This window comes from Desmodus rotundus, chromosome 3 (genome assembly GCF_022682495.2).
Source record: "Desmodus rotundus isolate HL8 chromosome 3, HLdesRot8A.1, whole genome shotgun sequence".
Lineage (NCBI taxonomy): Eukaryota > Metazoa > Chordata > Mammalia > Chiroptera > Phyllostomidae > Desmodus > Desmodus rotundus.
In genome coordinates, this window is record NC_071389.1 from 183,167,835 (window position 1) to 183,195,594 (window position 27,760).

At 36.6% G+C, this 27,760-nt stretch overlaps 1 protein-coding gene across 5 annotated transcripts in view; it reads left to right on the forward strand.

Moving 5' to 3' along the window:
* Positions 1 to 24,800, forward strand: part of NEDD1 (NEDD1 gamma-tubulin ring complex targeting factor) — a 35,526-nt gene extending 10,726 nt beyond the window's left edge. For all 5 annotated transcript variants that reach the window (XM_053921914.2, XM_053921917.2, XM_053921915.2 and 2 more), the window contains 11 exons: positions 951 to 1,091; positions 6,266 to 6,495; positions 7,806 to 8,007; positions 8,386 to 8,575; positions 11,442 to 11,549; positions 13,816 to 13,863; positions 14,926 to 15,128; positions 15,906 to 16,059; positions 17,079 to 17,235; positions 22,659 to 22,725; positions 23,138 to 24,800. In XM_053921914.2, coding sequence (XP_053777889.1) covers positions 951 to 1,091; positions 6,266 to 6,495; positions 7,806 to 8,007; positions 8,386 to 8,575; positions 11,442 to 11,549; positions 13,816 to 13,863; positions 14,926 to 15,128; positions 15,906 to 16,059; positions 17,079 to 17,235; positions 22,659 to 22,725; positions 23,138 to 23,242 — 1,605 coding nt within the window. In that variant the 3' untranslated portion in view covers positions 23,243 to 24,800. The remainder of the gene's footprint in view (positions 1 to 950; positions 1,092 to 6,265; positions 6,496 to 7,805; positions 8,008 to 8,385; positions 8,576 to 11,441; positions 11,550 to 13,815; positions 13,864 to 14,925; positions 15,129 to 15,905; positions 16,060 to 17,078; positions 17,236 to 22,658; positions 22,726 to 23,137) is intronic.
* Positions 24,801 to 27,760: the final 2,960 nt, after the last annotated feature.

Consider the following 27,760-nt stretch of genomic DNA (forward strand, 5'->3'; position numbering starts at 1 on the left):
CATCTCTGATGGCTGGTGATGCTGAGCATCCTTTCATATGTCTCTGGAACCTCTGTATGTCCTCTTTGGAGAAGTGTCTGTTCAGGTCCTTTGCCCATTTTTTAATTGGGTTGTCTTCATGGAGTGGAGTCATGTGGGTTCTTTATCTATTTTAGAGATCAAACCCTTGTTGGAGGTATCATTTGCAAATATATTTTCCCATACGTTGGTTCCCTTTTCATTTTGTTGATGTTTTCTTTAGCTGTGCAGAAGCTTTTCTACTTCTTAGTCCCCTCACCTCTTTAGCCGTTCCCCAACTCCCCTTCCCCAACTCCCCTTCCCAAACTCCCCTTCCCATCTGGTAACCATCAAAACCCTCTCTATATCCATGATTCTATCTCTGGTTTCTTTCCCCTCCCCCTAATTTATATCTTATCCTTTCTGTAAGGTTGAACTTCCATTAAGCTTCCTCTGTCACCTCAGTTCACAGTGATGCCTCCTTCTCTTTCCCCTTGACACTTGCCTCTACCTCCCATTAAGCTGTTTGTTCTGCCACTTTCATGTTATTGTAAATGTCCTATCTTCCTCCGAGGCAGTGCTGCTCTCCTGGGCAGGACCTCCCCCAGCAGTCACCTCGCAGTACCTGTTACCTGACAGTGGAAGCGTGTTCTTTAAGGTGGACACACCATGTGTAGAGAATTACCTTTGCTTTCTGTGTCTTGTTTCAGAGTGCCTGCTCATTGTTATGGCTGTGAAAAGTAAACCTCTGTTTCCTGAGAAGACTTGGGGTTGATCAGATGGTTTCCTACTTATATGAGTAATATTTGTAGGTTATTTGAGGAAAATGTTAAAGCAAATATTAGATTAATGAGTAGATAATATTTATAAAACATGAAATTTACAAAAACACGGAAAAATGTGCCTTTTGAAGGTCTTACGGCACTGTACTTACTTTCATTTTTTTCTTTCAGGATCATAAAGACGAAGTAACCTGTGTAACATATAATTGGAATGATTGCTACATTGCTTCTGGATCTCTCAGTAGTGAAATTATTTTGCACAGTGTAACCACTAATTTATCTAGTACTCCTTTTGGTCATGGTAGTAACCAGGTACAGTATGGCTTTATTCAAAATAAAATTGAGCCCTAGTCAGTATGGCTCAGTTGATTGGAGTGTCATCCCACAGACCGAAAGGTTGTGAGTTCGACTCCAGGTCAGGGCACACACCTAGGTTGTGGGTTAGGGCCCTCTCAGGGCACATGTGACAGGCATCCAGTTTTGATGTTTCTCACATCAATGTTTCCCTCCCTTCCCCTCTCTCCAAAATCAGTGAGCATGCCCCGGGGTGAAGACAGACAGAAAAATAAAGTTGGTAAGATAGATTTTGAACTCTTAAATAAAGCAATGGGTTTAAAGGTTTTAAAAGTCAGTATTTTAAATTTATTTTTTACTTGCTTGAAAAACTTACAGCTTGCTGTTATTTAATGGTAGTATTTAAAAATGCTCAAATAGCAAGTCAATTCATACTAGATGGAGTGTGCTGACTTGACTGAGCTCAGCTAGGCCGTTGAATGTAACATGCTCCTAGATGATAACTACATATAACAAAGTACAAATAGCGTTAGTAGTTAAGCCCACACAGGGATATTAATCTGTCTGTGACGTTACAGTTACAGAAGTGTTGCGTAGCTCAAACTGTGTCAGCAACAAGACGGACACTTACGTTAAAAAATACTCTGGTGGACATGTGATGATTGAGCGTGTTTAGGCACAGGGTGAATGGAGTTTTGTTTTTTGTTTCTTTATGTATATAAGCTAATGTATCAAAGCCCATTCGTGTATTTCAGGTTCATACAGAAGTGCATGGGGAAACTTTATAAAGGAAAATTAGCCACATTTTTTCTTTATAAAAATTAATCTATGAAATTCTTAAAAGAATACATTTAGTTTCTCAAGAAATTTAATTTTTGGCTAACTTTCCGTGAAATTCTCCACAGAAATTTCCAATGAGGTACAGCTTCTTCAATCTTTCCCTCTTATTATAATCACTCTGGCCATAATTATTATTAGATAAAAGATGAGAGCACCTCACTTTTGAAAAGCAATTTTTAAAATTGTTATTTGAATAGTATATATTTAGTGTTTAAGAAAAAATTAATGGACATTGAAAATGTATAGAAAAATGTCTTTTCTCAAGGTCATATGTATTGAGGAATAAAAGAGAGATGCATATAAATAAGAATAAGGGTGATTGATATAAAACAACCTTATGGTGATTCAGAACAGTGAGAGAAAGTTATCTGATTGGGAGTAAAATAGGGAAAGTTAAAGAAGGGAGGATTTCAGCTGGGTATAAGGCTTAATTGATGTGCGTTTTATTTTTACTACAACGTAAACTGGCCTCTTTGCCAGCTCCTCAAATCTGACTCCTGTTAGGGTTAGCTCTCTGCGTGTCCACACTCCAGTTGGACCCGTGTATTGTTTTCGTTGTCCTCAGCGTTGTCCAGCTTTGTGCCTCTCATTAAAACGATCCTCAGCAAATGGGTGAATGCGTGAATACATTTAGAGATTACAGAGATTCTAATAGGCTAATTCAGAGCTTTGGGAGAGGGGTATCTTATATGGAGGGAATCACATGGGGATTTATATATGGCCAATGCGAGAAAAGATTGGAAAGGTACACCCGGACATGGTGTTGATGTGTGGGGCTTTGAATACTGGACCATTAAAGATAATTTTAAGATTTCTCAAAATTTAAGATTTCAAATATATTAAATATTTATTTCTTTTATTTTTTTTTAAATATTTAATTAATTTTTTAGAGAGGGGAAGGTAGGGAGAAAGAGAGGGAGAGAAACATCAATGTGTGGTTGCCTCTCTTGCACCCACTACTGGAGACCTGGCCTGCAACCCAGGCATATGCCCTAGAGTGGGAATTGAACCAGTGACCTTTTGATTTGCAGGCTGGCACTCAGTCACTGAGCCACACTGGCCAGGGCTAAATATTTGTTTCTTAAATGTAAATAACATTCATAAAAATTTCAAATCTGTCCAAAAATTGACATAATGCAATTCAAATACACTTAATCAGCTCAATTTCTGTGTTGTTCAGTTTTACCATAGATAGTGTGTTATTGAAAAAAACGGGGGTAGGTAGGGTACATGTAATGATTAAATTAAAAATTTTCTGTTTTTGTTGATATGAACAACCAATTTGAAATCTTTAAAAATTATCAAGTTGATTTCTTAGCAAAAGTGAGGACAATAATGAAGTCGTACTGAGTCTGCATTTCACTGAAGTCCGTATTGGAAATGAGCTGGCCTGAGTATATTTGGAATCTTACTTTGAAGGGTATGAGCTGAGTTGCCGCTGGTAGTTTTATGTGGATCACAGTGCGTTTCTGCAGGGGAAGAGCCTGCTGCCTCTGCAGAGCTGCCAGCGCTGACGGACTTCTCAGATTATAACTGCACATCACTGTTTGGCCAGTTCAGCAACTTACACTCACAAATAGGTTAACCTGTGTGACCTTTTCAAATTGTGGCCTTATTTAAAGTTGTTAAAAAAATGGATCTATTTTATTGATTATGCAGATTTAAAAAATGTCCCCTAAAATGTTAAACAGTTTTTGTCTAGGTTGTGGGATTATGGATAAGTTGTTTGTTCGTTTGTTTTGTTTTACTCTTTCAAATATTTATAGTAGGGATGAGCAAACTATGACCCATGGGCTGGCTTTGTTTTTGTAAATAAAGTTTTATTGAAACGCAGCCACGCTTATTTACTTATATATTGTTTATAAATGCTTTTGCAGTACAACAGTATGAAATATTTACTATCTGTCCCTTTAAGAAAAATGTTGCCAACCCTGAACCACAGTAAGTGATGTATTTTTTATCTTTAGAAACAACCGCTGTCCTCCGCAAGCACACGCATTCTTACATAATGTATTGTAAGAAAAAACAGCATTGCTGCTTAAAATATTAGGATTTTCATAAGCTTCTTGGCAATATTTTTTTTAGAAATAGCTTGCATATGGAACAAGATAAAGGCTTAATAAGCGCTGCTGATACTGAAATTAATACTTATTTTAAGTAGAATTTAGTAGATTAATACTTTGTTTATCCAGGATTATTTAGCATTCTCTTAATGATATTCTAAAGAGATGATGATTTATTGGATGTAGAAAGTTCAGGAATGATTATCTGTTATCGAAGAGATCCAGGGGAGGCATTTAAAGGAATCAGTGAGGTTACTTAACGGTCTTCAAAAAATAGGAGTGAAAGGTGATTGAACAGTGCGTGGACAGCAATGAAAGGGGGGGGTCACGAGCCTGTGAGGACTGTTGGGATAGGTATTGTGTACCTGGGTCTGGGCAGGAATCTTATTTAATCCTCAAAATAACCTTTATAGGCAAGTGAGTGTTTTCTGTTCTGTATTTGAGAGCATTGAGGCTTGGAGATGAAGTAATTTATCCAAATCATAGGGAGTTTGGTTTAGCTTCCACTCGAACCCAGGTTTATCCGAGGGGAAGATTTATGGTCATCTTCAGTCTTTATTTGTTTTCTTAATAGGTTGCCATATAAGTCTACAGAATTTGAAACAATATGTGGAATTTAGGTTTTGACTTAATCAACAAGTGTGTTTTTAACTATTTGTAAAGCCTTATTTTGTAAAAGCAGTTAGTTCCCTGAGCCTTGTCTATACAGGCAGATAATGGGGTGACCATATTTTAAGGATATTTTAGCAAAGTGCTGCAGTGGCTCAGAGATTGAACATGATGAACTTTAAGAATCTAGGAGGTCTATTTTTGTGTGTGTGTGGTGTAGTTTTGTGTTTGGGGGTTTTATTAAGTTCTTCCTGTACAGTTAATACAAATTTATTGTTTTGCCTTGTGTTTTGATAGGTTGATATATAACTATAAACATAATTCACTAAGAGCTCTGTCTTTCGTATTTAAGGTCCATGTAGTTTATTTTTCCTTGAGTACGGACCAGAGGAAAGATTCGTCAATTCATACGGATATACTTTTCCTCAACAGAGATGGAAAATATATACCAGCATTTTCTCTTTGTACTTTAGCCATATGAAAATGAGCCAAATTTAGTAGGTGACCATAGTAATTATCTTACCTTATGTGTCTGGTAACAAATATTCCTTTTTGTTTCCTTAGACAGATTTTGTTTTATGTTTTTCCTAAATATTTTTGTTGTTGAGGACTAATATATGTTATTTTGAAACATTTTAGAAGTAAGTAGAATATGACTTTTAACATCTAAAATCCAGGGGCTTCAAATCCTTTTGCAGTGTGAAAGATTAAACTAGATGGAGCAAACAGAAACTCAGTTTTGACTTTTGTTCTGTGCCAGTTTTATCTGGGTGACGTGTAAAGCTGACACCTGCCTACAGAGCCTGCTCTCTGCGTGACTCAGGACTTTCTGAAGGTGTCTTACCACCAATTTCCCCCTCTTGGGGCTTGTACTTAATTTCTACACTTACATTGCTGTTCCTTCACAGGGAAACATTAGCTTAAATGTAAAATACTTAATTCTTAGCACAGTATGAGTGTAAGTTTGAAAGCAACATTTTAGTAAAAGTAGATAAAATTCTATTAGTGTTAATCCAGGACCTGTTTACTCAAACTGGGTCTTTGTTTTGGTTCAGCTGGATCAAACTCTAGAAAGGGAATGAAGTGTCTCCACTGCCCGCAGGGACAAGTGGTTAAAAGCTCGCTGTGCCCTCGGGCTGATGCTTTTGAAGAATGGGTATATCCGTCCCCAGTCTGCAGTACCGACAATTCCTCCTGTGTGGCTTAGTGGACTTTTTATTATGTGTCAGGTGTTGGATTGCCAGCACAGCGGGTGCTCAGATTCAAATATTCCAAATGTATATAAAATGCAGATACTGCTTTTTTGTGCTTATTTGTGTTGGCTGTGACTGGGCCTTTTATTTATGGTGGATGTTCTGACCTTGATGAAGTAATGTCATTAATCTTCTTGTATTATATTTTTCCTCTGGAAAAAGAGAGGAGATGGAGATGGCTTTACTCCAACTTGGTAAAATCATGACAGACCTTCAATTACTGGAATATTGGTGTGTCTTAGGGTCACCTTATATAGCCCACTTAATGATTTTATGGTGTTATGATTGAAATCTGTTCCCCTGTAAAGAGAGAATCCCTGAATCCGGTGTGAATGTTGTGTTTGTGGCTGGTCATCATTTATATAGTTTAAATAAAATGTTTTTATGAATGCTTGCAATTACATAAAATTGATTCTTATTTTTACAGCCCATTCGGCACTTGAAGTACTCCTTATTTAAGAAATCGCTACTGGGAAGTGTTTCGGATAATGGAGTAGTAACTCTCTGGGATGTGAATAATCAGAGTTCCTACCATAACTTTGACAGTACACATAAAGCTCCAGCCTCGGGCATCTGCTTCTCTCCTGTCAATGAATTGTTATTTGTAACCGTAGGCTTGGATAAAAGAATCATTCTCTATGACACTTCAAGTAAGAAGTAAGTGTGACATTTCTTAATTTAGTCACAATTAATTATCTCATTAGCAGACATATTTGTGATTTGTATAGACCTCTGATTAATGTGCAGGAGCTCTAAAATTTGTGTACTTGATGTCTGGTGAAGTAGATTTTTCTCCCCTTGCGGAAAAAAATAGATGAGGCGTGGGTAGTCTTTAGAGTACTTCTGGATTGTGAACGTTGAGGGGTAGCCTGTTAATTATTTCACATTTTTATTTTAGCATGTATGTATATTATTTTTTTCAAAATACAACTAAATGTGTACATTTTTAAAGCAATATGATTCATTTGCTTTACAATTAATTCCATATCTAAAGCAGGGTGTCTAAATTATTGATACTAACATTTTGGGCTGGATAGTTCCTGGTTGTGAAGGGCTGTTCTGGGCACTGTGGGATATTCAGCGGCATCCCTGGCCTCTACCGCATGAGATGCCAGTAGCACTTGCCCTGTTGTGACATCCTAACGGCCTCCACTGATCTCGAGCTAAAGGGCACATAATCCAAGTATCTGGGCCTACTGTGCCTTCTTGTCCTTCAAGTTATAAGGATGTTTGGTTAGCTTAAAACAAAAAGCTGCAAGAATGCTGCAGGTGTATTTGAGATACCGAACAATAGCTGAAGATCCTGTAGCCCTTATTAAAGTTTACTGTTACTTATGTCACGTTCTTGTTTTAACTTTTTGAACTTAGAGACCTGAGTTGGTAAACCATTTCTTTCTTATCCCAGACACTCCAACAAAGAGCTCAGCCTTGGCAGATCAGTATTCATATTTCGATATTAGCTTCCTGAGGATCACGCCACACGGGTTCTGTTAGCTATTTGGTCAAGAGATGCACAACTGAGAACAAAGTACCAGCTGCTCCCCTGTAGAAAGTCATGCTTAGTCTAGTCCTCTTGAGGCTTCAGCAGGTCAATACATGGAAAGGGGATACTGGGAGCCTCCTTAATTGTGTGGCTAGAGTCCTTCTTTTGTTGAGCAGCACCCAGGAATTCTGTCACACTCATTGCCAAAGTAATAATTACTCGAAGAAATAGGTACCGCTTCTAGAAGATGTAGGGTGTACCTATTGAGAGGGGATAGAAAAGTAGCATTGAGTGTTCAGTTCCTTTATATGCCATTGCCCTGGAAGCATCTCAAAGTCTGTAATTCCGAATTCTGTTTTAAGCAAATATTTGGGATGTATATGCTATTTGCCAAATTCTAAGTTGGGTTTTGGCACAGAGTTATTTGTATGTCACGTAAGCTTTATATCTGTATACGCTCACATGCTTGCTCGCCTTTCCAAAGGCTCGTGAAAACTCTAGCAGCCGACGCTCCTCTAACTGCAGTAGATTTCATGCCCGATGGAGCCACTTTGGCCATTGGATCCTCCCGGGGGAAGATATATCAGTACGATTTAAGGATGTTGAAATCACCAGTTAAAACCCTCAGTGCTCACAAGACATCTGTGCAATGTATAGTATTTCAGTACTCCACTGCTCTTTCTAAGGTAAAGTATCTTCTTTTTGAATTTTTGATTTTACTAAAGAAATCTAGCTCAGAATAGGGAAATTTTATGTTGTCAATCAAACACAGTGCAGTTTTGCTTCATAACCATTTTTATGTAAAAGCATTTAATATAATTTAAACAGTCATTTGATACTTGGTTTTAAAACTATTTTATTAATTTCACACTTAATTCTCATATTTCCCGCTACATATTTTAAGAGGCTGTTGTGTTCAGAGGGAATCTCAGACTCACCAGCAAGCTTAAAATTTGTAAGGAAAAATACATACATATTTTTCATCTAATAGGGGATTGATAAAATATTAATAAGAGTGGAGCGCATTAGAAACCTGACCTTTTAAATATGCCATTCCATTTTAGTCAGGTTTAAATAAGGGCTGCTCCAATAAGCCCTCAGCAGTGAAGAAGCGAGCTGTGCCTGTGAGCGCTGCCAGCGGCGGGGTGCAGAGTTCGGGGATTGTCAGAGAAGCTGCTTCCATTGCCGCAGTCCTGCCGCAGCCCGCGACCGCCGCTCTGGGGAAAGGAGCCGGCGCGGCCCCAGACAGAGCCGGTGAGTGCTGCTTCTGTGTAGGGCTTGGAGTGCCCCGACCCCCACCGCAGTGTATACCATTACACGTTCTTCAGGAACCTGGCACTCCCATTCACTGGAGTGCTTGGGTAAAAGTATGAGTAGATATCATTGCAGAAGTGAAAATTTTAACTTCACCTATACATTTTTTCAAAAATTAATGAAAAACAGTCTATTTAGCTGAGCTTCTGTTTTAAAAAACATTAAAAACGACAGAATAATGTCAACTCAGAAATTTTTCATTCTTAATACTACCAGACTGGATGACTTTCCATTGTGTCTCCAGATTAACCAGTACAGAGTGAAACTTGGATGATGTCATGATATGATCTTTTTCTTTAAAGCTATTAGTGGCTCCTTTTATGTCACATTTCAGAATAAAAAATAAGTCAAGTGATGAAATGAATGTGTTTAAGTATTAAATAGTGCCTGGCACATATTAAGCAGCATGCTAGTTTGTTAAATAAAAAGAAATGAAAATGTTGCAATTTAAAATAATTTTTTTCTACTCTATAATCATATTGGTGAAATATTTCTTAAAAAAGAATTCATTTAGACATTGTAAAGGTATAACATGATAAGCCTCCCCATACTTACTGTAGAATATATTCTTTGTCTACAATAAAGATCATATTTCCTAAGTTCCTGAAAACCTTCTGGTTTTTAAGAAGTATGCTAAACTGTCCCCTTGCAACAGATAATTTTAAAAGTCTATATGGTATATATGCCAGTATGTTTTCAAAATATTCTCATTAGAAATGGACGTGTGCATCCATTATTTGGTGTAAAAAAATATTTGTTGGTGCCTTTTCAATCTGAGTTTACTATTTCCAAGTATTAGCAAAACTTTAATTTGTTAGTGTTCATGGTGTGGAATAGTTTTTTTTTTTTTAAGGTAATAAGAATTTTCTGTGAATAACTACATCATATTTACATAAAAATTATTACATATTATGTAGAAAAATAATTAGGTCTTTATTTAAAAACTCCTAGAAATAAATGCTATTGCTATCTGCTTAAAAGAAGAAATTCTTTTTGAAAGTAACTTTGAGTAACATTTGCCAAAAATATTGAATTAACTGTATGAAAATTGCCATTATTTTCAAAATTTATTTTATTATTAATTTTATGCATAATTTTCAAAAATTAAACAAAATAAAGATTTTCTCATTTTCTGTGAATTTTCTGAAGCCTATTACTCATTTAGTTTTTAATGAGGAGGCTCATGTTGAACAATGGCAGCAGTAATTAGGGAATGAAAGACCTGGGCCTGCAGGGTCACTGATTAACAACTCTTGGCCGATTAGCAAAGTTTCTGGCAAAATGAATGTTTGCTCTGCACCCATATTTAGAAATTTTGTTTATTAATGTTATTTTGAAATAATTGCAAGCTTACAGAAAAGTTTCAATAATATTACAAAGAACTCCTGAGCTCCACTATCTAGCAGATGGACCATTTTATAAATTTTGCCATATTTGCTTCCAAATTTTCTCTCTCTCAAATACACACACACACACGCAGGCACGCACATTTCCCCCCTCTGAAACGCAGACAGTATATTAGGTTTAAGTCTCAGGTCTATCACTCTTACCAGGATGACTTTGGGCAGTTTTCTTAAGTCTGAGTCTCTTTTTTCTCTTCCACAGGTAATACTCAACTTTTAGGGTTATTGTGAAAATCAGAGAAAATGTATCAAGAGTGCCTGGCATATGGTGGGCGCTCAGTAATTATGGTGTGGCTAGTAATATTGTCATCACCATCATCATCATTACTGTTATTATTTTAAGCTACTTGTAAGATAAATCCAAAGTTTGAAAAAACAGTTCATGCTGCTTCCACTGAGGGGGTCTGATTTAGTTATTGAAAACAACCTCTGCAGACTTACTGCTACTGTTGATTTTCAGTAGGAAACAGCCTGCCTCTTTATTGGTGACTACTGTACTATTCTCTCTGAATTTGGAATTCTGGTTTCTTTCCTCTTAGTAAACTATTGTGCGGTTAGTGGAGCCATTTGAGGTTGATAATGCTGAGAGCAATGTTAAGCTCCTGCTGTTAGTGAAGGAAAGACAGAAGAGGGGAAGTATCTATTCACTGCAAGTTGGGGAAAGGGCTAACATAACTCGAGTCCTGCCCTGTCTGTCGGGCACTGTGCTACGTGTGCCTGGCGGACTTTGTTTATGAAAACCGTTAGCAGATAGTCTTACGACTGGGTCAGTCAGTAACAAAACCAAGTTATGTTCAGAATAGTTTGTTTAAGATGAAAGCAAAGTATTTTCATTATTTTAGGAAAATTTCAATCAAAATGGCTACAATAAGGTGGTGGTGTATCAATAAATAAGTTATCTGATTTGGGGGTAGCACTTTACCCCACGAAAATGATGGTTACCTGAGCTGTTGTTAAATTCTGCTTTTTCCCCTGATGCTCACAGCTGTAATATTACCAGTGATATGGTAATACATTTTTATCTTTTTATTGAGAAAATCATATATTTATTCTTTTTAAATTATTTTTTAAATTAAACTTACTGGGCTGACATTGGTTTGTAAAATTATGTAGGTTTCAAGTGTATAGTATTATGATGCATCATCTGTATATTGCATTGTGTGTTTACCACACACAGTCGTACCTTCTTTCGTCACCGTGTATTCGAACCGCTTTACCCTTTACTGCCCTGTCCCCGCCTCCAGCCCCCTCCCCTCTGGTAACCACTGTACTTGTTGTCTGTGTCTGTAAATTTTTATTTGCTTGTTCATTCATTGCTTTCAGTTTTATATTTCTAAAACCTAGCTTCTGCTGATAAATTTATTTAGATATAATAAGACATTTTTATTTCTAATTCCTCTAAGGTTTGCCTCGAAGCATCAACACAGACAGTGGAAAAAGTCAAGACTTCTCCAGTTTTGACGATAGTAGAACAAGTAGTTTAGGCGACATGTTCTCACCTATCAGAGATGGTAAGTCTCTTCAGATCAGAGGATCACGTTCTCCTGCTGGTAGTCACTACATTTTTATTCTGGCTAAAAGATGTGGGTAATAGCTGCAGTTTAGTGGTGGTCATGATAGTTTGCTAATTTCTCAATCCCTGATATTTTAAATGTTATCGTTCCAGAATGTATGCAGGTAATTTTCACACGGGAAGTTTGCAAAAAGCTTTCAAGTTAGCATTGTAATTTCTCCAGAAATTTCTTAAAGGAAGTTTGGCCTCCATAAGCAATCTTGTATTTACTTCTAAGTAAGTCTGTAAAATCTGGGATTTTGATAGATAAAAGGTATCTTCCTAACTTAAAAAAAACTGTTTCTGTGATTATTAGTACTTAATTGGTATGTATTAAATGTTTTCATGGAGAAATGTGGCAAGGTGATACTTTGCCTCATCTTTTGCACTATGTATGAAACTGTAACACATATACACACACACACCCATTGCTAGTAGGTGTTGCCATTGAAAAGAAAAAAACCAAACAACAAAAAACTTTGCCAGCTTGATGAATGGAAACATTATTTATCACTGTTGTTCACACTGTATGAACTAATCACATTCTTTGGCTGTGTTTTTTGGTAGATGTTCATCCTTAATGGGATAGTTTCACTGCTAATAGTATCATCAACAATATGGGTCAATTTCCAGAGAATAATTTGGCAGGCTTAAATTTTGGCCTGTTAATTCCATTTCTATAAGTTAACCTAAGAAAATTTACCCACGAAGGTTTGCATGTTTACTGTTTATATATAATAGTGAAAAACTGGAATGAACTTAAATGTCAGCAGTAGCAGGATGTTTAACATGTGCTTATGATCTTACATAATTTTTTTACTTCAAAACGTCTATTTTCCAAATTTTCTGCAATTAATTTCATCTGAAAGAATTGGTACAAATAAGATGGTATAGAATTATTGAGTGTCTTCTGCATGAAAATATTCCAATTGCAGGTCAGATCCTTTATCTTCCTTCCCCCTAATGAAAGAGGGAAGGGTCCCTTCCTTTTGGGGCGAAGAGAGGTCAGACTGCATAAAGAGTGAGGAGGGCGCAGATGCCGGAAGGGAAGGTGGCTTGGGCTGAGCAGAGAAAAGGTTCCAAAGTTTATGAGAACCCCTGCTAGTTAACTCCGGAATTGAAGAATGTAGGGCGGGGCTTTAGAGGGTTTTGAGTTATAAATGAAATCCTCTTTCATGGTTTTCCAGAGAAATGAATAAAGGGTAGGAACTCCTCTTTCATTAGTTAAGCTATTTTTAAAAATGTGATTACAATAGGGGCCATATGCCCTTTATTTCTTAGAGTTTTATGTTACTGAGAAGAAAACGTGGATACTAACTATAACGCTGGTTTCATTGTGAGGAGATTTGTGTTTTAGTCTCAAGGATGCAGCTCTACTCATAAAAGGCTTAATCTGTTTTGCCTCAATTTCTTTATCTTTTAAATTAGAGTACTTCTGCTTTTGTTAGGCGAGTACTAATAACTTTTAAAAGTGTATGTATTTTGTGTAGTTATTAGGTATATATACACCTGCAGATACATGGATGGATGGATGGATGGATGGGATAGATGGATGATACTCCACTAATATGATAATCATGTATGATAATTACTTTATTGGCCATTTGAATTTCTGGTGAATTTGACCATTTTTCTATTAATTCATTAGAATTCATTAAGCAATTTTTGGTTTTTAATTGGTAAATTAGTGATATTACAGTATTGAAATTTCTACTATTGAAATTTCAGTATTAGTAAATTAAATGTTAAATAAAGCCTTAATGTTTTTTATGGCATTGTATTGCTTGCAAAATATTTTAACATTATTTCGGTTGATTCTCTAAACAATCTTGTGAGACGGTCAGGGCATTGTCCTCCTTGCGTAGATGCAGGAACTGAAGCTTAACTGTGGTCAAGGTTTGTGCAAGTCCACGAAGCTACTAGGTGGTGTAGGCAGAACCGAATGCAGGTCTTTGGACCGAACAAACTGTGGCGTTTTTTGTAGTACACTTTGGTGTCTCATTAAATGACTATATTGTAGAATTATCTTTCTCTATTTACGGCTATGCATAAAGCTAAAAGAACGAAAAGGGAAGTTTATGTGACTGCTAGCTTTTAACTTTACCCAGATTTTTCTTCATAAAATCATTAGTCTCTGAACTCTTTCAGGAATGAATAGGAAGTCTAAATTGCTATGGTGTCTTTTTCACTATCTTTTAAATTTGGTTTTCTAATTTTGTTTCTAGATGCTGTGGTGAACAAGGGAGGTGATGAGTCTGTGGGTAAAGGAGATGGTAAGAACTGTTGAGAAGTATTTTTATGAAAATTTTAAGTGAATTGTGTTATCTATGGCTGTGTAACAAGTTACCCCAACATTTGAATTTTAAAAGAGTGTGTGTCATCATAATTGTGGGTTAAGGATCTGAGCAAGGCTTAGTAGCTGAGTGCCTTTGGCTTTTGGTCTTTCTTGGTGCTTTAATCGGGGTGTCCACAGGACTGCAGTCCTGGGGCTTAACTGGGCTAAGGTCTGCTTCCAAGCTCATTCCTGTGGCTACAGGCACTCAGGTGGGGGCCACAGTGTGTTTGTAACCTAACCTTCGAAGTGACATCCACTTTGCTGTATTCTCTTTGCCAGAAGCAGGTTATTAGGTCCAACCCTCATTCAAAGCTGGGGGGGTTACAGGAGGGCATGGATCCATGCCAGATGTCAGGGGTCATTAGGAACCTTCTTAGAGGCTGCCTGCCAAGATGTATATAATATATGTATAATACATGTTTGTCGCTCACACGTGTTTTATATAGATAATGTAATGCACATATATACCTCACATGTGTTTTATACAGATATAGAACATATACACATACACCACATGTGTTTTATATATGCAACATATATACCCCACATGTGTTTTAAATAGACACGTGGTGCATGTGTTATGTGTATAGAATACACATATATGTATTATACATGTACGACACACATAATACATATATCTCTCCCACAGATGTGAACCAAATAAACAATTTTCAGTTCTCAAACACTACTACTAACTAAAACATCCATTGTGTTTTGCAATTTTCGAAGTAATTATACATATACCATCTCTTTCAAGCCTTACCACTAGGGAAGTGGTATCATTATTCACATTTACAGATCAGGAAGCAGAGAGTTTTACAATTTTTGCCCAAGAATACACTCAAATAAGGGCCAGAGCTGACAAATGAACCTGACTTTGGAATCTAAATCCGTTGTCTTTCTACCTCATTAACCTGTCTGTTGTGTTAATTGCTTTTATTAAATATCCAAGATCGGAGAACATCACAGGCAAATGCAGTTTTTTCCTCCTGTTTTTCAGGCCTCGATTTTTTAACACAATTGAACTCCATGTTTCCTCTAAGAAAAAATCCAGGAGCTTCGGGCACTTCAGTGTTGCACTCTAGCCCTCTCACTGTCTTCATGGGGTCTCCAGGGAAAGAGGAGAATGAACCTCACGATCTGACAGCCGAGCCTAAGAAAACGTATGTGGGAAAACAGGAGCCCAAAGACCCCTTCAAGCAGGTATCTCTCTGAGAGTGAGGCTGACCTCACTGCGCGTTTGTCGCTGGCAGGCATAAGGGTGAAGTTCCTCACTAGGAAGCAGACAGCTGCCACTGCATGTGTCCTGACCGTGGACAGTGCTGTGCACTGACTAGCTAGGAAAATACCCTTCAATCTGGATGTCACAGGTTAGAAACTAAAGGATACTTCTGCAGTGTCTCTGGGTGTGATGATGGTAACAGCAGATGTAAACTTAAACTTACACTATTTTTTATAAGACAAAAATCTTGGTTTAGCTGTCTGTGTAAGAGTATTTTATACCTGAGTTTTTTAGAAGGCATTTCCATTGCAGGAGAGAGCACTGAATTGGTGGTTAAGTCATTTACCCCAAGTCGTAGAGCAAATGAATTTTTAGGATGATATTGAAAAGATACCATAATTCAAGAAGTACAAAAATACCTTTTGACTTATTTTTCAAGTATTTCTGACTAGTTATGTCACATGAGAATTTGGGGATTTTTTTGCCTGTGATAATTATTTTAAATGATACTCAACAGCCAGATGCTTATGTCATCATTGAACTTTTCTTTCTCTGTTATCATTGACATTGCTTTGATTAGTAAACTTGATTTATTTTGCCACTAGTTCTAGCATTTTTTTTCGCTTTCTCTATCCCTTTCTTTTTCTTCCTTTACCTGACCCTACCTGCTGGATAAAAAGAGAAAGTTGGTACAAATCATGTGGATTCTGTGGGTAAAACCAGAATGTATATATTAATTGTTTATTTTAAATGTAAAGTTTGTGAAGTTGATCCCCAGTGCTGAAACTGGAAATCTAAATACCTCTGCATCATCTAACCAAACAAGAAGTCCTGAGAAATTTGAAAAGCCAGAAAAAGAAAGCGAAGCACAGTTACTATACGAACCCACACTCAATGGATCTTCAACTTCAAGTAAGTACATAAAAATTCCTAATGTTGGACAGTGTTAAGTTGGGTACTCCCACCATTTAACTTGAAAGGATAAATAAATGGATTGATCACAGACTAAAAGTTTTAAATGTTTAAGGAGTTTAAAATTTATGACGTCTTTCTAGTGTGCCTTTCATACTAGAAGATAATAAAATGCATATGAGTGGTTAAATATAACACATTTGCTTGCCACTCTTGGTGTTAATTTCATCTTTAATTTACTCTATAAGTGTCTTGATCTAGTGTGATACAGATAGGAATAGAGTGTCGGACCCTTGGAAAATGGATCATTAACTACCTAAAATTGTCTTTTTAAATTAAAATGAAGATTTATTTACAAAGATATTATTCCCAACTGTATTTGTTTTTTTATGTTATTTTTAATTTGCCAATTACAGTTGACATTCAATATTATTTTATATTAGTGTATATTTCCCCATATTAAAGTCCTGTTCGTAGAGTTCCTGAGCACATTTAAAGGGTTATTAGGTTCATCCATAAGAGTTATCCATACAAAACAACTCTTTGTATGGAAGCAGCTCTTTTATATGGATATCTATATTTTACCTTAAGGTTTCTGTGGATGGACTGCATTAGCTTAAACTCTAGGGCTTTGCCTATAGCCCTACTTTCCTCCAATATTCCTTCTGTTTGTTGTTAATAGTCTTGGTTTATCTAGTTTCTGCTGCAGCTTGTCACATCCATCTTTTATAAGAGGCCATGGTTCAGAGATTCCTCAAGATCAGTCCCTTGTCATATGTTGTTACTACATTAGACAGTTGGCAGTTTATACATGGAGATAAATGACCATTAGAAATAATGTCATAAAAAGTTTGTAAGATTTGTATTCCAAACAGTGAATTTTTCTAAATGTCACAGGAACACTGTTCTTTACCAGTTTACCAGTTTTTCAAGTTTTCTCATGCCAGATCTTATTTAGAAATGTTTGATGTCTTTTAGTCTAAATTGACCCTTAATATTTTCTTCCTTTTTTCATTTAGATCCAAAGTTAGCATCCTCTGTCACTGCTGGAGTTGCCAGTTCACTGTCAGAAAAAATAGCTGATACTATTGGAAATAATCGGCCAAACGCACCATTGACATCCGTTCAAATCCATTTTATTCAGAACATGATACAGGAAACACTGGATGACTTCAGGTAGTAATTGAGAGATTACTCTTTCTACCTGGGCTGTAACTGGCTTGTTTCTTATTAGGTTAAAACTGAAAGTAGAAGTAATGCTCGTGGTTTCTACTTGCGCCCAGGCTCTGGTGCCATAAAGCTACAGGAAACGTGACTTTTACTGACCCTGATGTACTGAATGTATTGACTCTCAGCTAGGGAAAGGCACATTTGCCGAGGGTAGTCACTAGACAATCTGGCAGGGCGGTCCAGCAGGCAGGCTGCCAGTGCGGATGTTTTTATTTTTATCATCGAAACGTGGATAGATTCTGGTAAGCTCAAATGGGGTTCTTACATACAGTGTTTATAGATCACCTGCCCGGTATGCTATGTTGAATAATATAGTAGAGAAAATGTTTTCTGAGAGAATTCTGAATTTTTTCCAATAGAATGCATTACAATGTAACGCTTAATTAAAAAAAATGTTTACATGGATTTATTCATGTCTTCTCATCCTTTGAATTTTGAATGTTGTTAGAATGCATTCTAGAACCTATCATCTCAATATATGTTGGAAGCTTTTGCAGTCATTACAGTCTTTTGTGGGTTTTTTTTTCTGACTTGTAGTTAGTATTCTAACTCAGATTTGGGTTATCGTGAGCAAGTACGTTGGAGAAGAGGTGCAGTTTTTGTGGGTGCATGTTTTTTTTAATGTTAAAAATACTTTGAAAAAATAGTTTTAAATGTTAACATGTACATTTTTAAAGAAAAAAAAGACATTTTGGCTTTTATATTGTGTCTGGTGTATGTAGCAGATACTGAGGATGCAAGAATGAGTGGTCTGCCCATGAGGTCCTTGTAGTTTAATTGGGGTCGGGACAGTGTGTCCTGTGGTGTGTGTTTGTTCACTGTGTGTTGATTCATTTGTGATTGGTAAATAGGGCAGCGATGACAATATGATGAGCAAATTTTGTTGGTTCATGTCATAGCAGCCAGAGCAAAGTACATGAACACTGCTGAAGGCAGCAGACTACCTATCAGCGTTCATCTCCGTTCCCTTTCTCTGAACCTGGTTTGGCTCCCTGCTCTGTGTGAGGAAGGACTTCCGTCATTACTTCCCCATTTGGGGCATTTTTATTGCCTCCATGCTTGAGAGCTCAATCCTTCTGTCTTTTTTCCCCTTTTGTCAAGTGGCAATCACTTTTTTAAAGTGAAGTCTTTATTGTTCATTTTTAAAACTATGCTAGTAATTTCATTAGGATTTAATTGTTTTTAATTGGTTATAAAGTTGCATATGTTTTGAATGTCTGCTCTGATCCTCTTTCCCTAAGTCCTCATAATGACTTTTCCTTCCTTCCTTCCTCCCTCCCTCCCTCCCTCCCTTCCTCACTTCCTTCCTATTGTGATAAGAACACTTAACATGAGATCTATTGTTTTAATAGAGTGTGAATCTTGGTAATTATAGGCACAATGTTATAGAGCAGATCTCTTGAACTTACTCATTTTACGTAACTGAAATTTTATAATTGTCAAATACCAGCTTCCTGTTTCTCCTCCTTGTCAGCCCCTGACAATCACAATTCTATTCTTTGTTTCCATGAGTTTGACTGTTTAGTTACCTCATATGGAATCATTGCCATATCCGTCCTTCTTTGACTGGCTTATTTCACTTAGCATTGTATCAGTCAGGTTTATCATGTTGTGTAATAATCCAAGATTTCCTTCTTTTTTAAGGCTGAGCAATATTCTGTTGTAGTGTATCTCATTTTAAAAATTGAGTCCTATGTACCTAGCTGTAGAGAATGGGAGGCTTTTCAGGAATGCATATATATGTCCACATCGTAGAATTGTCTGGGTACAGCTGACCAGAACATGTAAACGCAGCAATGTCGGGAACACAGAAAGCGAGTGGTTCTGCTGGGGCACGTATAGAGAGGTAGCCCTGCCTTGCCTTCAGCCCTCAGCATGCCTGCCTGTCTGTGCCTGGGGAGCAGGGGTGGGCAGGCCTCTGTCAGCTCTTCTGGCTCTCCGTCAGCCTCTGCTTGGCACTCACTGTGGGCCCAGGAGGGTCCAGAGGGCTTCTTTAAGTGCACCTGCTCCGCCCAGAGCTCTCACATCGCTCCCTCTCACAGTGGGGAACGGGGGTGGGGGGGGGTGGGGGCGGTGAGGGGCTGTCTGTCTCTCAGCAGTGCTCCCACAGATCCAGAGTGTGGCTGCCTTCTCAGAGGGGTTGCTCTCCTTCTCTCCTACCCCAAGTCTTCACCAGCCTTTGTGTATCTATTTCTTAGGGGGTCTCTCCCAGCCCCCCTGCCTTGCCACTGATTTTTCACATAAGCACTCAGCGAAGGCCCGTGGGGAAACCTGGGTGAAGAGTGCAGACATTGTTTGTGGCTGGGACTCCAGGGCATTAACTGTCTTTGTGCCAGTCTTCAGTTGCCTTTACAACTCTCTCAAGAAATTCAGCCAGTTCTCCTTATGCTGTCAGTGGCGGCTTTCTCCCCCTGCTGCTCCGTTGACGGTGAAAACGATCATGGGTTTCTTCAGGTAGAAGGGAATCCTCATTTTCTGGATTTTAGTTCACTTGGGTTTCTTTGCACTCTTCAGCTCTCTGGTTGAATCATACAAACATGATTGTTACGGATTATCTGGCTTGTTCTTATTTATTAGGGTTTAGGAGATAACATCCTAAGTGGAAGTCTGTGGGTCTATTTCTGTTGTTTTTCAAGATAAAAGTTTCTTCTGGCAGGCAGATCACTGATCTGTACTTGGCGGGTTTCAGGTTTTCTTAGTGCTAGTTTATCTCTGGTTTGCCTTTATTCCTAATGTTTAGTCTCTTCCCTTTGAGGATGTCAGCTGAATGTCTGGAGCATTCACCAGGCCTTGTTATCTTAGTGGGTCCTGAAGTTTAACCTTCATTTTCCCAGCACCACAAGGCTGCCAAAATACTTTCTCTGCTGTTTGGATGGATCTGCCACTTTCAGTTTGGTTTCCTGTCGTCTATCCCGGTATAGGCACTGCTTAAGAATCAGCAGATGTCTCCAGGGGCAATCGCACAATTTCAGGTGTACTTTTCTGCAGGCTCCCCCTTTCCAGGATCTGGGATCTTACAACCTTGGCTGCTCTGGCAGTCCCAAACTTGCACGCCCCTCACTGTCTCCAGCTCCAAGCCACTGCTTCAGCTCAGCCTCTCTTCTCCACAGTGTTGAGTCAGCACATTCCCGAGGGGAAAAAGCAGAGGGAAATGTGGAGCTTACCTAGCAGACTTATCTCCTCTGCAAGAGAAGAAGTTCTCATTATCTTTGTGATTCTCTCATTCCTTTGACTTGTTTTTAATATGGCTTTTGCCAAATCTGAATGTAGAAGAGAAAATAATTTTCATGCCCTTACGGTTGGCAACAGAAAAGGTAAGGTAATTAGGAATACATTTAACCAAAGATGGTAAATATCTTTATAGAAAAACATTTAAAAAATGTATTAGAAAGCATTAACAATTAACTAAGTGGAAAGATATTATGAAGATGTCAGTTATTCTAAATTGGTCTATAGATTGAATGCAATTCCAGTCAAATCCCAACTGGGTTTTTTTGAAGAAGATGTTGGGAAAGAAGAAAAGATCTGGGAGTAAGCAAGACACTCTAGAGAAGGTTGAAGGGAACTTGATTGTCAGATGAATAAGCTTAAGTATTAAGCTATAATTAAAATAGGGTGTCATTAGCACAGGGTGACAGACTGGCAAGTGGATCAGATAGGGCAGAAAGAAACCCAACGAATGGAAATGAGATCTACGACAGAGGACGCGTGGCAGGTCTGTGCGCAGAACGTGGAGCAGTTAATAGTTGTGTCATGACATGTGGTTATTCAGGTAAAAAATAAGTATGGATCCCTGTTTCATATTATTAAAAATCAATTCCATATAGAATAAGAGTTTAAATGTATGGGTAAGACTTCAGGTACTGTAAGAGAATTTATTTATGACTTCAGGATAGAAAAGTTACAGGAGGATATGCTACCTATATAAATAGACTGGTAAACCTGACTGTACTATTAGTTTAGTAAATTTGAACTGCTCATCCCAAGACCCCATTTCAGAGGGAAAGGACAAAAAATTATCTGCAGTACTCAATATACCCAAGAACGGATCAGATTATGAAAAGGACTCTTATTAATAAGAAAAAAGACACTCAATAGAGAAATCACTAAAAGACATGGATCAGCATTTCACAGAAGAGAAATCATATATGAACCTACGAAAGATGCTCAGTCCTACAATTAATCATAGAACTAGAAATGCATTGTGATACCATTTCACACGCATTAGATGGGGAAATGTAAAAAAATCAGACAACGCCAGTTGGTGAGAACGTAGAGCAAGAACTTTGTTACACTGGTGAGCATGTCCACTGATACTGCCACCTCAGAAAATCAGGTGCATTGTTTTGTGAAACTGAGCAAGTGTACGTCTGGATCGTGCCTACTCACTGTCTGTCCGTCTTCTGCATCATCTTCAGGAATTGGCACATGTGCATTGGGAGATATGAAAATGATCATTTGTAACACCATTGTAATAATAGAGACTTGCAAACAATCCAAATATCAGTTGACAGGAGAATGAATATGTCAGTACAAATCAGGGAATTCTAGATATATAGAACATGAGTTCTGAAGGTGTGGTATTGGATTATTTTCTAAAAGTACACCACTCAAAGACTACATAGAATATAGTACCCTTTTTGTAATGCTCAAAAGCAAGCAAATTAAAAATATATTGAGAAAGATTCTGTGTTACACAATTTTTGTTTTAAAACATTTCTTTGCTTAAACAAAATTCATCAGAGTAGTGGTGTCGTCTTTCTCGGGCTTCTCCCAAAAGCTAAGTGATGGAATCAGAGAAGCACACAGGAAGCTTCTCTGATTTCGGTAATGTTCTAGCTTATAAGATGTATGGTGGGTGACTATTTCTTTTATAATTATACTTCATAATTTTCACATGAATTAATTGCATTTTATTGAGTATGCTATGTTATAACCACCCAAATAATCCCTTTCCATTTGACTGAAAGTATTTTTTTAATAGCTCAAACATCAATAATAGTTAAAACGTTATAACCTAGTAAATTATTTGTATTTCATTGCAGTATAAACCTGTGTCTTTCCTTAATGATAACTTCTATATTAAGGACTGTGGTGTAGTGTAGTGGGGGTGGATAGCCTAGGTTTATGTCCTAGCCCTGCTATTTACAGGTTTTGTGACCTTGGGTAAGTTATAACTGCTCTGTGGCTCAGTGACTTTATTAGTAAAATGGAGGTAATAATTATACCTATTATAAAGATTAAATAAGTTTTTACATGTAAAGTATGAGAAACAGTGCCTAGCACTCAGTAAATAAATGCTACATACATTGGTATTTTTATTATAATGATAATTGACAATTCTAACAGGTATTTTTATTCTCCCCTAGAGAAGCGTGTCATAGGGACATTGTGAACTTGCAAGTGGAGATGATTAAACAGTTTCATATGCAGTTGGTACGTACGACAGACTTTATTTTAAATGAGTATAGAGTTGTGGATCTCCCAAACTGGTAAAAGATGGTATATTTTTTACTTAGTTATATCTAGTTGCTACAATAAAGAAAAAGGGATCTTTAGAAATTCTGTAAGTAAAATAATTTTTAACTAGTCACATTTCTTTTTAACTTTTGATAGTTAAGGCAACTTTTTTCGTTTCAATAAGTAAGCAAAAAACTTCCCAAATGTGCAAATAAAAGCCTTCAAAATATGTAAGTTTTACTAGTTGTCTTGCAAGAGTGGTTAAGTCTGAAGAATATCATTTAGCTAGTTAATCGAACATGAGAGAAATGATAGCTGACAGTATGTAACACTTGCTGTATAAATTTGAAATGTCAATAATTTAAAAAGCACTTTTGTCCTTTTCTAGAATGAAATGCACTCTTTATTGGAAAGATACTCAGTGAATGAAGGTTTAGTGGCCGAAATTGAAAGACTACGAGAAGAAAACAAAAGACTACGGGCCCACTTTTGAAATTTCAGTGAACACCTTAGTGTTTTGAAATTTGGGAAGTTTCTGGCAGCACAGAACTACATGGAATCAGTATTGTTTTCGTGGCCTCTGGGAAAATTTTTTCAAGTTAAAGGGTGATGGGATTATACACCGACCACTATTTCATTTTCTCTTGACTATCAAAAATATTTATATTTTTTATATTAAAAGCTGTACAATGTATCATCTGCCTAATAGGAATGTCAGCAGGATCTTTATTTTCTGAAAGCTTTAGGTAGACACTAAGTGCCCTTTTTCGTAAGAAAGTTTTGCAAATAAAAAATAAGTTATGGATGTTTTAAAGTCACCTTTTTTAAACAGATATATTTTTGATTGACAGTTATCTTCCAATTTTTTTGGATGTTTGATGATTAAAGAGTTTGATACGCACTCTATTTTTTATGGAAAAAGTAATTTTAAAATAGCAATTGGTTTTTCTAAGTAACTGACTAATAAAACCCAAGGTGGTTTAGTAATTATTTTGATAACTTGATGGAGAATGACGGCTATTTATTACTTACACATTTGATAAGACAATTTTGGGAATTTGGAATCACACAGATTATATCCATTGCATTTGTGTTACTGTATTGTACTTCTGACAAGTCTCTGTTCTTGGCTGGCATTTTTTTAAGCTAACTTCACTTTACCTATGAAAACTTTTAAGGATTTGAAAGATTTGACCAGAACTGCACACTTGCTACTTGTCTCATGAATTAATAGCAAGCAAAATTAAACTTTCAAGTTTCAACCAACATGATTTACTTTATAATCAGTGAAAATTTCATGTTAGATACTAAATATTACTGTATTATTGTCGTTGTTTTCTCCCAAATGAGACGTGTAGACTTTTTTGTGGTTTTATATCATTAACTTTCTCTAATTCTTTGTGTGCTGTGTTTAATATTTTTATATTATTAACCTTACCATAAAATTTACAAGGGATAATTGTCAGAAGAGTTTATAACTCTTTGACAGTAGGTAGATGGACACATCTACCTCACGTGACCTGGAGTTTCAGTCGCATACTGTTAGGCAGGTCGTTGGCTTGTTTACCTTCTTGTAGTCTCTTGTCCCAAAGACTTAAACAGTGTCCCTCATGTGTAGTACTCCTGTCCCATGTTGACTTCTGAGATTAAAAAAAAAAACTAAAATAAAAAAGAAAGCGAGCTAGCTTACTAACTTCATAGTTTTCCAAAGCAATGGAAAATTTTAAGGGTATTCGTAATAAGTGTAAACATACTAGTAGCTATGTCAAGGAATAAAAACAGAAATACTACTTTTTCCCTGTGTGGCTCAGAGAATACATTTGTTTTAAAGCGTAAGGGGTGCCACTGTGGTCTTTTTCCTGGCAGATTATGAAAGCATTATGACTTGTAACAAGTTTTCTTATATATCAGTATCAAGCAGCTTTAGGAAACATAAGTGTGTTTTGCCTACGTGCTTTATTTAAATTCATTAATATTTTCCTGTTGCCTTTTTCTGTATATGCACTTGATGTATGTTAAAAGAGGAGGGATAAATAAAACCATTCTAGTAACTTTGTGTATATGGATGAAACATTTTTTGTCAGAATTTAAAAGCTAAATAAGTACAGCCAAAAAGTTTATATATGGTAAAAATGGGAAACCTGGAATTAAACTTTCTCCTCTGGCCAAGATGGAATAGGAATTGGGTTTATCCATATGAAATCTTTAAAAGAGACAAATATTGTGAAACAGTTTTCAAATAGTGGACATCACGAGGCATAAAACCGTGATCCCTGCGAGAGGAAAACAAGTGAGATCCGAGAAACTGAGTGAGCCCCAAGCACAAGAAATAAGCAAATTACACCAAAGCACATCATCATCAAAGTTTTAAGTACCAGAGACAAAGAAAAATTCTTAGGCAGCCAAAGTCAAAAGACACAGAGGAGCAAAGACAATGTCAGAGACAGCAAGTGACCTCTTCAAGGTACCAAAGGAAAATACCCAACTTAGAATTCTATACCCAGCAAAAATATCTTTTAAAAATTAAAAGGCAATAAAAGCTTTTTCAGACTTAACCTATAAAGACTGAAAGAAGTCATCACAAGCAGGCTGGACTACAGGAAATGTTAGAAAAGGCCTTTATTCAGAAGGAAAGTGGTACCAGACAGAAATCTGCTTTTATTCAAGCGAATGAAGGGCACCAAAAATGGTACATATGTGAACCAATGTAAGACTTCTTTTCTTATTTTAAATGATCTCTAAAGGATAATTGAGTATTTAAAGCAAAAATGATGAGGTATTGTGTGGCCGACGTACGTAAAGTGAAATGTCTGATGACAGTATCAAGGGTGGGAGGAGGAAAATTCACATGTTACTTTAAGGTGCCTGTACTGTGAAGCAGTATATTACCTGCAAGTAGTCTGGTAAGAATGTATAATGTAAACCCTAAAGCAACCACAAAAAGAAAAACAGTTAAAACCAATAACCCAACAAAGATAGTGAAATATAGCTATAAATAATCCAAAAGAGTGAAGGAAAAGAAGAAAGGGGAACAAAAAATAGATAGGACAAATAGAGAATAAGGTGGTAGACTTATACAGCAATATCAATAAGTGTAAATTGTCAGTTGCCCGTGTTAGATTCTTTTTTATCCAAATATATACTGAATCTGAGAAATCCACTTTAAATGTAAAGACAAATAGCTTTAATACAAAAATAAATTTGAAAACATTGAACTAAATGCAGATGATCAAAATTTGTGGGAATCAGCTAAAGCAAGTACTTAAAGGGGAATTTCATTAAATATCTATTAAAAAAGGAAAGGACTCAATTCAGCTTCCATCTTACTCCTGAAAAATTATGACAAGTGAAACAAAACAAGAAAATGAACGAATAAAGATCACGGAAGAAATAAATGCAATAGAAAACAATCATTTGAGAGAGTAAGTGAAATTAGGAGCTAATTCCTTTAGATCAATGAAATTGATAAACCTTTAGCCAGACTGATTAGTGGGGGGGGGGGGGGGGGGAGAAAAACAAACTACCTATATCAGGAATGAGAGAAGTAACCACTACAGATTCTACAGGTAGTTTTGACAAAGTGCCAAACCTAAATGATGACACTGATGAATTATTTCATGTTTAAAGGACAAAATATTTTAATTCTCAACAAATGCTTCCAGAAAATGGGAAAAGTTCCAACTCATTCTTTGAGGCCAGCATTACCCTGATACCAAAATCAAAATGACATACCAATATTCATCATAAACACATGCAAAAGATCTAAACAAAATTTTAGCAATTTGAATCCAAGTCCGTGTAAAAAGGATAATACTCGGCCAAAAAGTCTATATGGTTTTCTCTGCTTAAAAAAATGACACATTTTTCATTTTTGCCAATAACTTTACTAATCTGGATATTTTGAGTATGTTGGCTATATTTCATGTGGTATAAAGTTTATTGTTCTCAATTAATATCTTGATTTGACCCGTATCAGCTTCAACTGGTCTGCCCAACTGTGAAGCATCATCCAGTAAAAATCTCCAGCACGAAAATTTGCAAACCACTTTTGACATGTTCCGTCGGTCAAAGCAGCACCTTCTCCGTACACTGCAGAAGTCTTTTTCGCATTTCAGTTGCATATTTACCTTTCTTGAAATAACAAAGCATAATATGCCAAAAATGTTGCATATTTCCTTCCATCTTCAATATTAAAATGGCTATACAAAAATTCACCAATTTTGATGTTCTTTTTTAATGCACACTGATATGACAGCTGTCACAATACAATTTAACAAAATTTTTTCAAATGAAGTTAAAGACAACTAAGCACTACTAGAGCCGTCTTACAGAAAAAAACACTTTTTGGCCAACTCAATACACTTGACTAGTGAGGTTTATCTCAAAAATGCAAATTTAGGCTAACATTAGAAAATTAATGTAATTCACCATATTGACAGAGTAACATGAAAACTGTATGACCATCTCAATCGTACAAAAAGAGCATTTGACAAAATCCAGCATTCATTTCTGATAAAAATTCTCAGCAAAGTAAAAAACTCAATTTCCTCCAACTGATAAGGGGCATCTTAAGAAAAACCTGCAGTTAACACCATACTTTATGGTGAAAGATTTAATTCTTTCCCCATAAGATCAAAATCAAAGTAAGGATGTCCACTAACTTCTGTTAAACATGCTAGAGTTTCTAGCCAAGACAATCAGGCAGGAAAAGGAAAGAAAAGACTTCCAGATTAGAAATGAGAAGTAGAAAAGTCTCTCCACAGATGACATATTCTACTACAGAAAACCCCTACAGGATGTATAAAATATCAAACCAATAACTGAGTTTAACAAAGTTACAGTACACAAGGCCAATATACAAACATCAATTGCATTTCTATATACTAGCACAAAAATTGGAATTAAAAATCAATACTATTTATAGTTGCATCAAAAGTCTGAGATTCTTTGGTGTTAATTTGATAAAAGTTATGTGAGACCTGTACACTGAATTCTATCAAATATTACTAAG